A 14,625-nucleotide genomic window follows, 5' to 3' on the forward strand; every position below is an offset into this window, starting at 1 on the left:
TTACCTGCACTTCCCCAAAAGCCAAATCTTCAGGAGATCTGGGCTCTGAATCCCAGGGGTTAGGAGGATTCAGTTCTAGAAACAAAAGTCCATTTTCTTCATTCTTTTCCACAACTAGAACCAAATGGGAACAAATCTGAATTAACAACAACAACAGAAATGAGTTTTAAAAAGCATCACTGAAATGGAAGTGCACGGCTGAGGTACACACAGTACAAAAATCAAAGGAAAATAAAAACAAAAGGCAATGCTCATTTGGGTCAAGCAACGTCTACTGAGATGAGGGCTGAAGACCATCACCCATTCATTTCTTTTTTTTTTTTAATTTAAAATTTATTGTAATAGGGTCTGCACAAAAGGAGGGGGTGAAGGGTGGGGAACATGCAGGGGATACAGGAAGACAATGACATGGCCAGGGCCACAGCTTCTGTCGCAGGGGAAGGGATGAAAAGGAAAGGCCAGGGCTGGAGCTGGGGTGGAAGAGGGAAGGGGGAGACACTGTGGCTGCATTCCCCCCACCCCCAGAGAGCACCTCTGGTCCCTGGATCCCCCCATTGACCCTGGCCCCCTAAGATTCATCTCTTGCCCTACCTCTGACCCTAGTGGCTCCTTCTTTTGCTCCCCTTGACTTGTTTCCCCCTGACAGATTCTCAAGCAGGATGATGTTTAGGGCCTGACCCCAAGCAACCTCACCTTATGAAGGTACAAACTGTGTCTTCCCTGCTTCGGCCCCTTCGCAAATCTCACCTTTCCCCCTCTCTGGGGCAGAATCTTTAATTTCCTTCCTTCCTCTCCTCCCTCCTCCTGGAAAAAACAAAAAGCACCAACTCCCCAGGGAGGGGCAGCAGACAGTAGGGGGACACTGGAAGGAGGAGAGCAAGGAGGACCACCGAGGGAAAGGCTCACAAATCCCTGGAAGGGCAGGGCAGGGGGTTACGGAGAGGAGAGGGGGCGAGGGCAGTGGCCGCTCCTGTCCTCTGCCACCCCTGCCCGCCGTCCAGGGGGCTTCAACACGACTGAGGGGCCAGGTGTGCATATGGCGTCAGGTCTGACAGGGAGAAATCAGGGGCAGGAGAAACAAGTCGTTAAAACCTAGCAAATTCCCCTAAGAAAACACTTCTTCCTCCTTTCCTTCTGGAGGCTCCTTGGTTGGCAGGGCAAGTAGTGAGGAGTTGGTGGGGAGAGACAGGGGAAGAGGAGATGGTACCGAGGGACTTTCCTCCATTCTCCCCTCTCCCCCGCACCAACTTGGAGCTCACCAGGGCTGGGAGGGAAGTGGCTGAGAGCTCACACGCACGCCCTCGGCCCCCGAGGAGCCACAGCTCTGGGAGGGGCTGCCGCCACCATTGGACAGGCCTCACTTGTACCAGGTGGGTGCGGGGGTCCCCCTCAGCTGGTGGGCTGTGGCCGGGGAGGCGTCTCCGGGACAGGGGCGTCACCCCCCCATGGGTCCGCCTGTGGCCGGCCAGCTGGGCAGGGTCTCGCAGTACACGCTGCACAGCTTCCACAGGATGAGGTCAGCCCGTATGCTGCCGTGGTGAAGCCTTTGTTGCGGAGCTCACGGACGTGGTGAGGGCCCTGGCTACGCACCTTCACGTGGTCCGAAATATAAGCCGAGCTCAACGTCTTGCCACACACATGACCCGGCGCCTTCTCTTCGTGTCGTACTGTGCGGACCCGCAGTCAATCCTTGATCTTCGTAGCAAAAGCTGCCTCGCAGTTCTCACATCTGAAGGGCCGGTCTGTTGAGTGCACTTGTCTGACATGACTGTTGAGGTGATCCCGCCGGGGGGGAAGCTCTTGCCACAGTGGGAGCAGCTGTAGGGCTTGTGCACTGCGCCGTCGTGTGAGCACACGTGGTAGCTCCTGCGGTCCTTCTGTCGGTTCCGGTGGTAGACGTCGCGGAAGGCCTCGCCGCACATCTTGCAGGCGTGGTTCTTCTGCATGCGCTTTCCACCGCACCCACGGCACCCGCGGCCACTGCAGCCGCTCGGCCGCCAGCTCCGCTCAGCTGGGGCACGTTCAGGAGGCTCAGGGGCACCATGGTGGGCATCTTCATAGCACCCGAGGGGACCCGGCTGGCTTTGGCTCCCGTGTGGATGGCGTCGTGCCTCCGGAGGCTGTAGCCGTTCTTGAACTCCTTGGCGCACAGGGCGCAGAGGTAGGGCCCCTTGCTCTAGGCTGCTTCTCCAAGGCAGATGCGACTGGGGCCACAGCGACCGTCGCGGTTGGGGCAACGACGGCGGTGGCCGCAGCTGCGGCGATGGTGGCGGCAGAGGCAGGGGGCGCGGCCTCGGCGGCGGGCGCCGACACCCGCAGGGGCGGCGGAAGGGGCGCCGGGGGCTGCTTCAGAACTGCTGGGTCCACAGTGGAGGCGGCAGCCGGGGCCGGGGGCGCAGCAGCAACGGCGGCGGCCGCGGCGGACTCCTGGGCGGCGGCGAGAACTCGGAGTAAGTCCACCGGGAGACGCTCGGCCGCCGGGGCCTGGAGCGTGGGTGGGGGCGCCGGCGCGGCCTGGAATGGACTCTGGGCGCAGCCCTGGGAGGCAAAGAGGCCGGGCTGGAGCTCAGCCCCGACCTGCGGGGGGTTCTGGGAGTGACCCTCAGGTGGCAGGAAGGAGTTCAAGAGGCCGCCCACCTCCCACTCCCCCGGCAGTCCAGGCCCAGTCCAGGCCGCAGCACCGTACAAGGGAACACGGGGAGCATGGCCTCCGCCACGGCGGGGCTCAGCTGGGGCCGGGGGCGCGGGCTGCGCCGAAGGCATGGCCGGCGGGCCGCCCCGCCGCCCTCGCAAGCCGGCGGGCTGGAGGGAGGGAGGGAAGGAGTGCGCCTGACGGGCCGTGGAGCGCCGCATCGATGGCGGTGGCGACGCCTCCTGGATGGGGGCGGGAGGCCCAGCGGGGCCGGGGGCGCGGGCTGCGGCGGTTGGAGCCTGGCTGGGCGGGTGGGGGGAGCGAGGGAACAGCCTCCGCCCCAGCTGCGCAGCTCGCCCGGCGGCGCCTCGGGGAGGGCGCCCCATTCATTTCTTTCTTCATATTACACTTAAGGAACTCATGAGATCTCAGGTGTATCAGGGACACAGCCACACACCAACAGCTTCATTACCATCAAATGAATAATTGCTAGAGATGAGTTCAAGGTGCTATGGGAGTATCTAGGAAGGAGTACCTAGTTTGGTTCTAAGAGTCAAAGCAGATTTCAGATAGGAGGTAATGCTCCAGCTAGACTTGAAAGATGAGGCATCTGGGCCCAGCTAAAGAAATATGATGATGTGAAGCAAACAGGATGAGACAACAGCATGTGGAAAGGCATAGAGGCATGAGAGCTTGATATGCACAAAGTGACTACTCATTTATGACCGAGGAAAATGGTGTTTGAGCCAGGCCAGGATAGACAGGTAGGTCAGAGAAAGTCATGAAGGACCCTAGATTCCCTGCTAAGGAGGAGTTTGGATTTTATCTTGTGGCAATGAGGGGTCAATGAAGAATTTTAAGCAATTGTAGCAGATGTGCTGGTGGCTTGCACAAAATCTATTTTCTCCTTCTTTACTATTAGCATCTAATTTTTTTTTTAAGGAGTGGTGATACACCTATCTAAAGATCATGATTTCCCAGGCCCCCTTGCAATTATGAGTGGCCATAGCTCTACGTACAGTTTATATAGTTCTGCCCAGTGAGATGTGAGCAGAAGTGTACTAGTGGGACTTCCAGGAACACGTTTATTTTCCTGACAAAGAGGAACAAACTCAACGGATCTGGACTGTTCACCCTTCATCTTCCCCCCGCCCCTTGTGTGAAACTTGGTTGCCATGCTTGGAGGAGCAGAAGCCATCCTGAGACCCTGAGGAAAAAAGTCAGATACTAAGGATGACAGAATGGGAAGACAGAAGGAGCCTGGCTCCTTGATTAACCAACAGCCGTAATGCCCAAGACTGCCTGCTTTCCAACTTCTTGTGATATAAGAAAACCTCAGATATGATTGGGCCACTGTTATTTGCGTTTTCTATTACAATGGCTGAAAGCAATACCTAAATGCTATAGGAAGGGAGTATTAAAATCAGAACTTAATTTTAGGAAGACCACTGTGAGACACATGGAGAGGATCAATTGGAGGGAGGCAGGACCATATTTGAGAGCCCTTCCCATTGTTTTGGGAGGCCATCAGCAAACCACTGATGGACATGCACTCAGGAGAAAGATGGCCTGTTTGGAGCCCTCACTCTCCCACTTAATAGCTTAATAGCTGGATGACCTTGGACACCTTACTTGACTTCTCCATTCTTCAGTGTTTTTATCTATAACCCCAGCCACCTCCAAGGACAGTCATCCTAATAAGTGTCAGCAATTTTACTAACTGCTCAATGGAAGCAAATGAGGTCCTAGACCAAAGCAGTCCCTGTGGAAATGGCATCATTGCCCTGCCCTCAAAGCCAAGCATTTTCCTACTTTCTTCAAAGCATATAAAAAAAATATTTTGCCTACACTTTCCAAATGAATAATTATACTCACTTTGAGACAACTGCTAATGGAAGAAACTGAGGTAAAAATTACCCCTAAAATGAAAAATGGTGCATTTTTTTAATATTCCCTAATAGTTGAAAACGAAAACTTATATATGCTGTCAAATTTCAATTTTCAAGGTCAACTTGAGGGACTGTAATAAAGAAGAGTTGAAAACTTAAAGAATTACCTCCCTTAAAGTCTGTTTTGCTCTCTCACTGCCCTAGCTTCGCCCTCGTGGCTACATATTCTCCCTCTCTGCCCCTGACACACTGATGACACATTTAGACGATCTCCTTGGAAAGCTCTCCTCAGTATTACAGCACTGCCCACTACCTGGCTTCATTTGGGACTCAGCTGTCATATTATCAGACAGGGCTTTCTGACCACACCATCTCAAAGAGCACTCTCCAGCCCTCTACCCTCATTTTTTTCTTCCTAGCCCTATTGTCACTGGACATATTGTATATTGTTTGTTTATGGTCTGTCTCCCTTATAAGACTATGAGCTCTGTGAGAGCTAGCATCGTGGTTTGTTTGATGCTCTGTCAGTAGTGTGCCAAGAACGTTGCCTGACTCACAATTGGCATTTGTTAAATATCTGTTGAGTTAATTGATTAATTAATGGTCATCATTCCATGTCTCCCAAGACTCTCTTGGGGTGCACAGCCCCCTCTCCCAACCCAGGCACTGCTCCTGCCCGGACTGGGCACCTCAAGTTGGGAAATTTAGATATAAGATTATCTCAACAAAAGCCCCAAATAAAGTATATTGCTTTTTCATTTTTAAAAGAGCACTTTAAAAGCTAGAAACATGATCGCACCAGATAGCTTCAGCTGGTCCCTACAAACCCCTTCTTCTCTACCTGTCTGCACCCTTGTCCACCTACTGTCTCCTTCAGGAGGTTGACTTAGCTGGATCACATCAAAGGGCTCCCACACTCTCCTCCTTTTAGGTGAGTTTGGCTATTGGGAAGCTCCAGGGTGAGATGGTAAGAGAACTCAGTGAGGTTGGGTCACTTATACCTCTGGCTCTTTCCCTGTAAGGTCACCTTGAACTAGTTATGCTCTGGGCATGGACAGAGGTCACTGCTTATCTCATAGAAGCCAATTCTTTATGACTCTCTCTTCTTCCAGATTCTGGAAACTGCTCCCCCCTCATCCCTTTGGGCCTAAAGACAGATAATTTGGCTGTTATCAACTCCAGGTTACTCCACCTTCCCTGTGATTCTCCCACATCCACACCTTATAAAATATCCTTTGATGAAAACACGCTCTACAAATTATCCCAATTTGAGGGGGCCATCTTTTTTCCTTTTGTGAATATAACTAATACAATAAATAAGAATCGCTATCCTGAAACCCCAAATTCAGAAGAGTGATTACCTCTGGGGGATGAGAGGATATGTAACATGATCAAGGAAAGGTATTTAAAGATCTTCTGCTGTTAATGTTTTATGTCTTAAGCTGAGCACTGGGCACATGGCTGTTCACTCTGTTATTTTTATACCTTTTAAATATTGCTTAAGAATTTAATAGAAGCATATTAATTAATATTTTTCCTAGTAATAGTTATCAACTTATTTAATAGTAAAACACAATTGGTTTTCTTAATAAAATTAGGAACACACAAAGGATGCTTAATAGCACTATTCTTATTAAACTATGTCCTTGAAAATGCAAGTGATACAATAAAGATACATCTTATTATTATTTCCAGGCTATATGATTGCCAGAAAACATTGTCGTGAAATAGAAAGAATGCTATTTGGAAACATCTGGGTTGGGATTATGACTGGGCTGCCTATTATCAGCATCCTGGGATGCAGTTTCCTGATCTGTAAAATAGGCTTATGATACATACTTTGCAGAGTTATAGAACAAATCCTGTAGGGTCTAGCACTATGCCTGGCACAGAGAAGGGATTTAAAAAATAATAGAATTATTATGGCAATTATTTTACCTTCAAAGAATGAAGAGTTAAAAAGAAAGTTCAGTATTGGACAAACAAAATTATATACTAGCAAATACCATTTCAAAAATACAAGGTATTATGGAAGCCTCTCAGAAAACTGCATTGATATCCACTCTTAAGGATTTTCCTTCTTTAGAATTGTTCTCTCTCAAGAAAAGCAAAAAAAAATAAGAGTCTGTAACTCTTAACTATTATTTCAAAGCAAACACCATAAAAGTTTTTATGCCCCTCGCACAAAGATAATGCATTTATGCATGGAAGTAAAGCATAACTTCTGCCAACTCCCTGCCTCTATAAAGCAGGTGAATGTGTCATCCTTCTCTTGACTGCACAAACTGATGCAATCTAGGTTATTTGGGTTATAACTGAATATTTATCCAGAAGAACAAACAAATGGAATCCATTAAAATCTTTTTACAAGGAAGAACGATGAAGAAGAATTAGAGCAAAAACATTTTAGAAAACTGTAATAATTAAATCATTGATTATTGGCATAAGGACGGTCAAGGAGAGGATCCTAATTAAATAACAGTTTAATATTCTAAGAGACGGATCATAGATTGGTGGAAAAGGAAGGGCTAGCTAAGAACGGTGCTGTGCAACAGGTTAGCTAAGTATTCCAGTTGATTAAAGACACAAAGAAAAGCAACCAAGTGGTTAAAAAGTATGAAAAAATAGTATATCAAAGGGAGGACTTCTAAGTTTAATAGCAATGGAAACAAGTCCAATGGAAAATCTGAATAGATACAAATGTAAAATGAAAAAGTTCTACCACCAAAGAAAATTGGCAAACGTGTTTGGAAAATATTAGCAACATATTTGAGAAACAAGTGTAATTTAAAACAACAATGCTCTTTTAGACTCAAACAAGGAAAGTCTGAAAAATTAAGAATGCCCTGAGCTGGTAAGGCATGAAGAGAAAAGGCAGGCTTATTAACTAGTTAGAGGGAATAAAAACTGGTTCATTCTAAAAAATGGACTGTAATATAATATATATTAAAGAATGGATGAATGAATAATGGACTCATTCATTCATTTAGTACCTCAAGTAAAGACGACTGTGCTAATCATATTTTTCAGTTCATGACACATGATATTCGGCCCAGGCAAAGCTACTTACTTACTTACTTACTTACTTATTCCCTTTATCTCTGTTTCCCACTCTTATTTCCCCGTCCTCTCCTACAGGCTACAATTTGAATGGTTGTGCAAAATATGTATTATATTGTATATGTGCATCTTTAGTTTATATAAACGGTATTGGGTCTCCAGTCTGTTTCTTACTCCTTTTCACTCAATACCCTGCTTTTAAGATGCATTCATGTTACCACGTGTACATCTAGTCCACTTCCTCTAACTGCAGTTTAGTATTCCCCGGTTCACCGCATTTTACTGATTCACTCTCCCAGTGGTGGACCCATAGACTCTGCCACAACAAGGTTTCTTTGGTATACAAATAGGAATGGGAGTGATGGGTCGTGGTGTATTCATAAACCTCCCCTGACTAGTCACTGTCGGGTTCCTCTCTAGCGTGGCTGTACCAGCCACATTCCCACCACAGGCATGACTATTTCTATACCCTTATATCTCTGACAACATTCCGCGGCACCTTTGTTTCTTTCTATCAGTCAAAAAGACATAGAGTAACACCTCATTGCTTTACTTTGCAGTTTTCTGATAATTAACGTGTTTGAGCATATCTTCATGTGCTTATTGACCTTTGTGGATTCTTCTGTAAAATGCTAGTTCATATCCTTTCTGCATTTTTATATTGGGTTTCCTATCTTTTTCTTGTCAATTTGCATTACTTCCTCCTATATGCTAGATAATATTCCCTTGTTGGTTGCCAATATTGCAGAATAGTCACCCAAACTGTCATACATCTTTTAACTTTGTCCATGGTGTCCTCCAATTAGCAGAAATCTTTAGTGCTGATGAAATCACATTCACCAGGGTTTTGTGTGTGTGTGTGTGTGTGTGTGTGTGTGTGTGTGTGTTGGTGGGGGGTTATTCTTTGAGCTGTACTTCTGAAGTGTTGTTTGAAGAGTCAGGAAGTGCCGCCAATTTCTAGGTCACAAAGATATTTACATTTCTTCTGTTACTTTTACAGTCTGACCTTTTTCATTTAGGCTATTAGTCCATGTGAAGCCCATCTTTATGTTACGATGTATGAGGTGTTAAATATGGGTAAAAGCATTAATTAGTTATACCCTGTTGGCAGTAATTCACCTATCTTACAGAAAAAACTCCAAAAACAGAGAAATTCTTAAGCAGAAAGATCACAGTTTTGGTTTTGACGGCAAAAAAAAAAAAAAAAAATCTGTGAACAGCCTAAATTCCAACAACAGAGAAATGGCTAAATAAATTATTTAAGTTAATATTTAATGTAAGCATACTTTAAAATTATGTATATATAGAATCTGACATAATATGACTAATAGATTAACAAGACAAAAAACAGGATGCAAAAATAATATATAGAATAATTATAATCATTTGTAAAAGTATGCTTAAAAAGATGACTGGAAGTTGGAACAACTAGATAGAAAATCAACAAGGAATAGAAGACTCAAACAACACGATAAACCAACCAGACCCAACAGACGTAGACAGAACACTCCACCCAACAATAGAATACACATTCTTCTCAAGTACATGTAGAATATTCTCCACAAACCAGTACAAACCATATGTTAGGCCATAAAATAAAGTTAAAAGGATCAAGTCATATAAAGTATGTTCTCTGACCACGATGAAATGAAATTAGATACCAATAAGAGGAGAAAGTTGGAAAATTCACAAATATGTAGAGATCAGACAACATACTTCTGAATACAAATGGTTTAAGGAGGAAGATCACAAGAAAAATGAGAAAATACTTTGTGACAAGGAAAAATGAAAACATAATATTCTGAAACTTACGGAATGCAGCTAAAACAGTGCAGTGCATAAAAGGAACACACCTATAATAAAAAAGATCTCAAGTAAAACACCGAACCTTCCACCTTATGAAATTAGAAAAAGAAGAGCAAACTAAACCCAAAGCAAACAAAAGAAAGGAAATATTAAAAAATTAGAGCTAAGATAAATGGAATTGAGACTAGAAAAACAAGAGAAAATCAATGAAAACAAAAGTTTGTTCTTTGAAAAGATTAACAAAATTTCCAATCCTTTAGCTAGACTAACCAAGAAAAAAGAGAAAAGGTTCAAATTACTAAAATCAGGAATGAAAAGGGGGACATTACTATCAATCTTACAGAAATAAAAAAGAACATAAGGAAATATAATAAATATTATATATCAACAAATTGATAACCCAGACGAAATGGAGAAATTCCTAGGAAGAAACTAACAAAATTGACTCAAGAAGAAATAGAATATCTGAGAAGACCCATAACAAATAAAGAGATTTAATTAGTAAACAAAAAACTTCACAAACATTAGCCCAAGCCCAGATGGCTTCACTGGTGAATTTGACCGAATGTCTAAAGAAGAATCAATACCAAACTTCACAAATTCTTCCAATAAACAGAAGAGGATGGAACACTTCCTAACTCATTTTATGAGGGCAGTATTACTACCCTGATCCCAAAATCAGACAAAGACATCACACACAAAAAACTACAGACCAATATTCCTTATGAATATAGACATAAAAATCCTTAACCAAATATTAGCAAATACAATTTAGCAATATAAAAAATAATTATGACCATGACCAAGTGGGGTTTATGCCAGCCTGGTTCAATACAGGAAAAGCCATAGCAACAGAAAGTAGATTAGTGGTTGGCCAAGGGATGAGGGAAGAGGGGAATGGGACTGACTGCTAATAGTTACAAGGTTTCTTTTGGGGATGATGAGAATGTTCTGGAATTAGATAGTGGTGGTAATGGCACAACATGTGAAAATACTAAAAACCATTGAGTTGCACACTCTAAGAAGGTGAATTTTATGGTACATGAATTATATCTCAGTTAAGAGAAGGAGGAGGAGAAGGCTGGGGAGAGGAAGGAAGGGGACCTCGGTGACGACCGGAAGAAAAGATACCAAAACAGGTGTTGTCTTGAGGTGATGGGAGTGCAAGTGAGCGTCTTCTTCCTTCTACTTTCCTGATTTTTACCTTTTTAATGATGACCATATATTGTTATTTATAATAATAATAAAATCAAATAATCTAAGTTCATACGAGCTCAAGCCATCCTTCTCTTTCTTGGGATGTGGTAGGAAATCACTACAGTGTAGGTAGCACTGGACTGAAAAGTGGGCTCTGTTAACAAAATTTTCCACTCTCACAGAGAGTGGAAATTTTCCACTTTCTCAATTTTCCACTTTCCTCACTGGAGCAAAGGCTAAAAAATTTAGTGGTCTTGTTATTTCCACCCTCCACTGACCCTGCTGCCACCTCTAGCCCTGCCTTTCACCTGCCATAGCAGCAAACATCAGCCCTCTGCATCAGTTCCCAGCCTCAATCTATTTTCCAATTGATCCAATTTTCTGCTGGGTGGGAAATCCCTTCCTCCTGCTCCTAAGGTCCCAGTTACAGGGGTGATGTGCAGATTATTTGAGACATACATATACAAATAAAACATTATGCTCTGTGTACCTGGTTCTGAGAATTTAACAGCTGTTCTTTTTTTGTTTTTTTTAACCGTACGCGGGCCTCTCACTGTTGTGGCCTCTCCCGTTGCGGAGCACAGGCTCCGGACGCACAGGCTCAGCGGCCATGGCTCATGGGCCCAGCCGCTCCGCGGCATGTGGGATCCTCCTGGACCGGGGCACGAACCCGTGTCGCCTGCATCGGCAGGCGGACTCTCAACCACTGCGCCACCAGGGAAGCCCACAGCTGTTCACTTTGAAAATTCTTTCAACAACGCAATAAGATAGCTACTACCAATATTATATCCTAGTGAGGAAACTAAAGAACAAAGAGATTGACTAACTTGCCCCAAGTCATTTAACTGTGTGTTTGAGCATCAGGATCTGAGCCCAGGCTGCCCTGCACCATTCGCTCTTAACCACTTTGCTATAATGTCTCACTATAGGTCTTGTCCAAAAGACTTAGAGGTTTTATAAAGGCCCCTAAGCAGCTATCGATTTCTGGGTTACATACTCATAAAGTTGATAGTCTATTGTCCTTTCACTTACACAAACAGTTTGATATGTTCAAACCTTTGCTTCTTACCTGTTTTCTGCCAAATAAATTTAACAGTATTTGTACAGTTCCTGCTAACAATGCAGTCTGCAGGTTTCCTAGGCTAGGTCGACAGACATGGAATGAGGCTTACTGGCGAAAGAACCTAGTAACCGAGACATCCCTTTGAGGGGCAGGGGGAGGATGAACTTGTAGTCAAAGCAATCAGCAACTTTCCCCAGAATAGCATTCTGTCTCTTTTGGGGGGTGACCAGAAAAGGACATGCACCTCAGTAAGTGACACCTCTGCTCTGGGAACTGGGAGAATGCCTTTGCAGGTCAGACCCTTCTTTAAAAAGTGATTAGGAGTTGGTCTCACCTAGACGCCTGGGCAACACTGGCCCTGATAGCCTATTCGATATACAATAATTTGAGCCTGAAAAAGATGTAGAGGTAGTGTAATCAAAGTTCCCAGACTGGAGGTCCAGCCCAGGAAGCCCACTATTCAGCTCCCTTCACAGGTAACCAGTGGTGAGCCTGCCCCCGTCCATAAGTGCTTATGTATACATGTTTTTTCATAATAGGGCCATACTATATGTAATATTTATAATCTGCTTTATTTATCAAAAGTCCCTCTTATTATTTTAGTTTCTTCAATAGTATCACTTTTAAGACACAGTGGAATTATTTCTAGTGTTTAAATTGTTTTCAATTTTTCTCTTTTGTAGATAGTATTGCTGTGAATGAACATTCTCATAGCTGTATCTTTTGACATATCAGTGATTATTAAGATCTTAGGCATATGGTCTCGGATGTGGAATTGCCGGGTCAAAGGGATGCACCTTCTTCAGTGTGATAGGAAGCTCATCGGAGAGTTTTAAGCAGGGGAATGACATGAATTTTAAAAATATCAGTCTGGTACTAACCATCCTGAAACTAACACAACATTGTAAATCAACTATTCTCCAATATAAAATTAAATTAAATTAACAAAAATAAAATAAAATATCAAGCTGTGTGCTGTAAGCAGGATGGACTGCAGGAAACAAGCATGGAAGCAGGGAGGCCAGTTGTGCAGATAAAAGGTGTCTGTGACTTGCATTTGGTTGGAGACAGAGCAGACGGAGAGAAGTGGATGGATTCTGAAGGTGTTTTGGCACAGGATTTATTAATGGTTTGGATATGGGGGTTTAAGGAAAGAGAAGACTCAAGAGTGACCACCAGGTTTTGTTCAGTTGAGTGGAAGCAGCGTCATTTACCAAGATGGAGAAGGCTGGAGGAGGAACAGGTCTGGGGATAAGGTGGGCTTGGCCATTAGGAGTTCTGTTTTGGCCACAGCTTGTAATGCCTATTAGAAGTCAATTCATGGGACTTCCCTGGTGGCGCAGTGGTTAAGATTCCATGCTCCCAATGCAGGGGGCCGGGGTTCAATCCCTGGTCAGGGAACTAGATCCCACATGCATGCTTCAACCAAGAGCTCACATGCCGCAACTAAGGAGCTCACCTGCCACAACTAAGGAGCACACATGCCACAACTAAGACCCAGTGCAACCGAATTAAAATATATATATATATATATATATATTATATATATATGTCAATTCATGTAGAACTCAATAGTTGGCCCTTCTTAACCGCGGTTCCTCTGCAGCCGCAGATTCAACCAACCTTGGCTGGTGTAGTCCTATAGTATTTACTATCGGAAAATATCCATGCAGTTCAAACCGCATTGTTCAAGGGTCAGCTGCATATTAAGGACAGAGTGGGCCATTGGGCTGCATGCCGAGAGTTTGAGTACAATGGCCATGGCAAAGCGACCACTGAATTTAGCAAACTGGTGACCTTGACAGGAGCAGTGTTAGCAGAGTGGTAGGGATGGAAGCTCCACTGAGAGACGATGGGAGGGGAAGGAACAGAGACGAGTGTGAGATGCCTGTTTCAAGGGGTTTAGCTGTTTAGACATTTGGAGAAATGGAAACATAAGAGGGCTTATCTGAACACTAGGGCGCGTGCGCACGTGTGTGTGTGTACATGTGGGTTGATAGGCAAAGACGAAATTTATGATACAGGAGAGAGAAGGACAGCTGCAGGAGGGAAGGCCTCAAGTAGGTGTGAGGTGGGATCCAGGGTGCGAGAGCAGGACGAGCCATAGGAGCAGGGTCAGTGCAGCCACTGTCAACTGTCACAGGAGTCAAGGAAGAATATGCAGGCACAGAGGCAGATGGGTTGAACAATTTGGTGGTAATGACTCTCCATTACTGAGTCCCATTACTGCATTGTCAATGTGAAGATAATGTGAAATAATTCACACAAAGTGCCTAATACTACACCTAACACACACTTAATAACATTCTGGATTAGGTCATGATTCTTCAGCTATATTCAAGGCCCTCCCTACAGTGTACCTTTGAAATCTTATGTCCTACTACTCTGACACACATACCCTGCACTCCAGCCAACTAACCTACACATTTGGCCCCAAATAAACTAAAACAGCCCAAGCTGTGCCCTCGACCAGAAATGTCCTCCTTTCTCTTCTCTGCCTGATGAAATTCTGCCCATCTTTCAAAACCCAACACAAATGCCATCTCTGGCATGAAGCTTTCTATGATTCCCCCAATTAGATCAAATCTATATTTTTATTCTTATAACAGACATTCTGAAACAGTGTGCATGAGCAGTTTTAAGAATCTTCCCAAGTAACTTTTTCTACTGATAAAACACGCTTTTAATCACTTAGGTCAAAGACAAATTTATTCCTATTATTAAGCCCTCCTTACTCATACTTCTACCTGCTTTCTTGAGTAGGAGGAAGGAAAAAGTAGAAGTGGAGCCAGCATACTGAGAATCACATGTAAACTGTAGCATCTTACCTATGCCAGAAAGAGCCATGGAATTTGAAGGACTTTATTTCCCAACCGAAACTGTGGCGTTTCATTATAACTGTTGAAAAGATCATGCACTTGAATATCTATCTTGTGTGTCTGCACTGATACAATATTCAGAGCCACTATTCTATAGTA

The 14,625-nt window shown here is 44.4% G+C and overlaps 1 protein-coding gene and 1 pseudogene across 3 annotated transcripts in view; both read right to left on the minus strand.

The window, feature by feature from the left end:
- LOC309827982 (cytidine monophosphate-N-acetylneuraminic acid hydroxylase) overlaps window positions 1–14,625 on the minus strand; it is a 259,964-nt gene that overhangs the window by 36,896 nt on the left and 208,443 nt on the right. For both annotated transcript variants that reach the window (XM_082662983.1, XM_082662982.1), the window contains exon 6: window positions 5–114. In XM_082662983.1, the coding sequence (XP_082519109.1) occupies window positions 5–114 (110 nt within the window). The remainder of the gene's footprint in view (window positions 1–4; window positions 115–14,625) is intronic.
- On the minus strand, window positions 1,256–2,705 carry LOC309829061 (myc-associated zinc finger protein-like; annotated as a pseudogene). Its single transcript has 2 exons — window positions 1,429–2,705; window positions 1,256–1,324 (listed from the first exon to the last, which is right to left on the minus strand). The product of its transcript is annotated as a myc-associated zinc finger protein-like (transcript).

This window comes from Grampus griseus, assembly GCF_964374135.1.
Source record: "Grampus griseus genome assembly, chromosome: 10".
Classification (NCBI taxonomy): domain Eukaryota; kingdom Metazoa; phylum Chordata; class Mammalia; order Artiodactyla; family Delphinidae; genus Grampus; species Grampus griseus.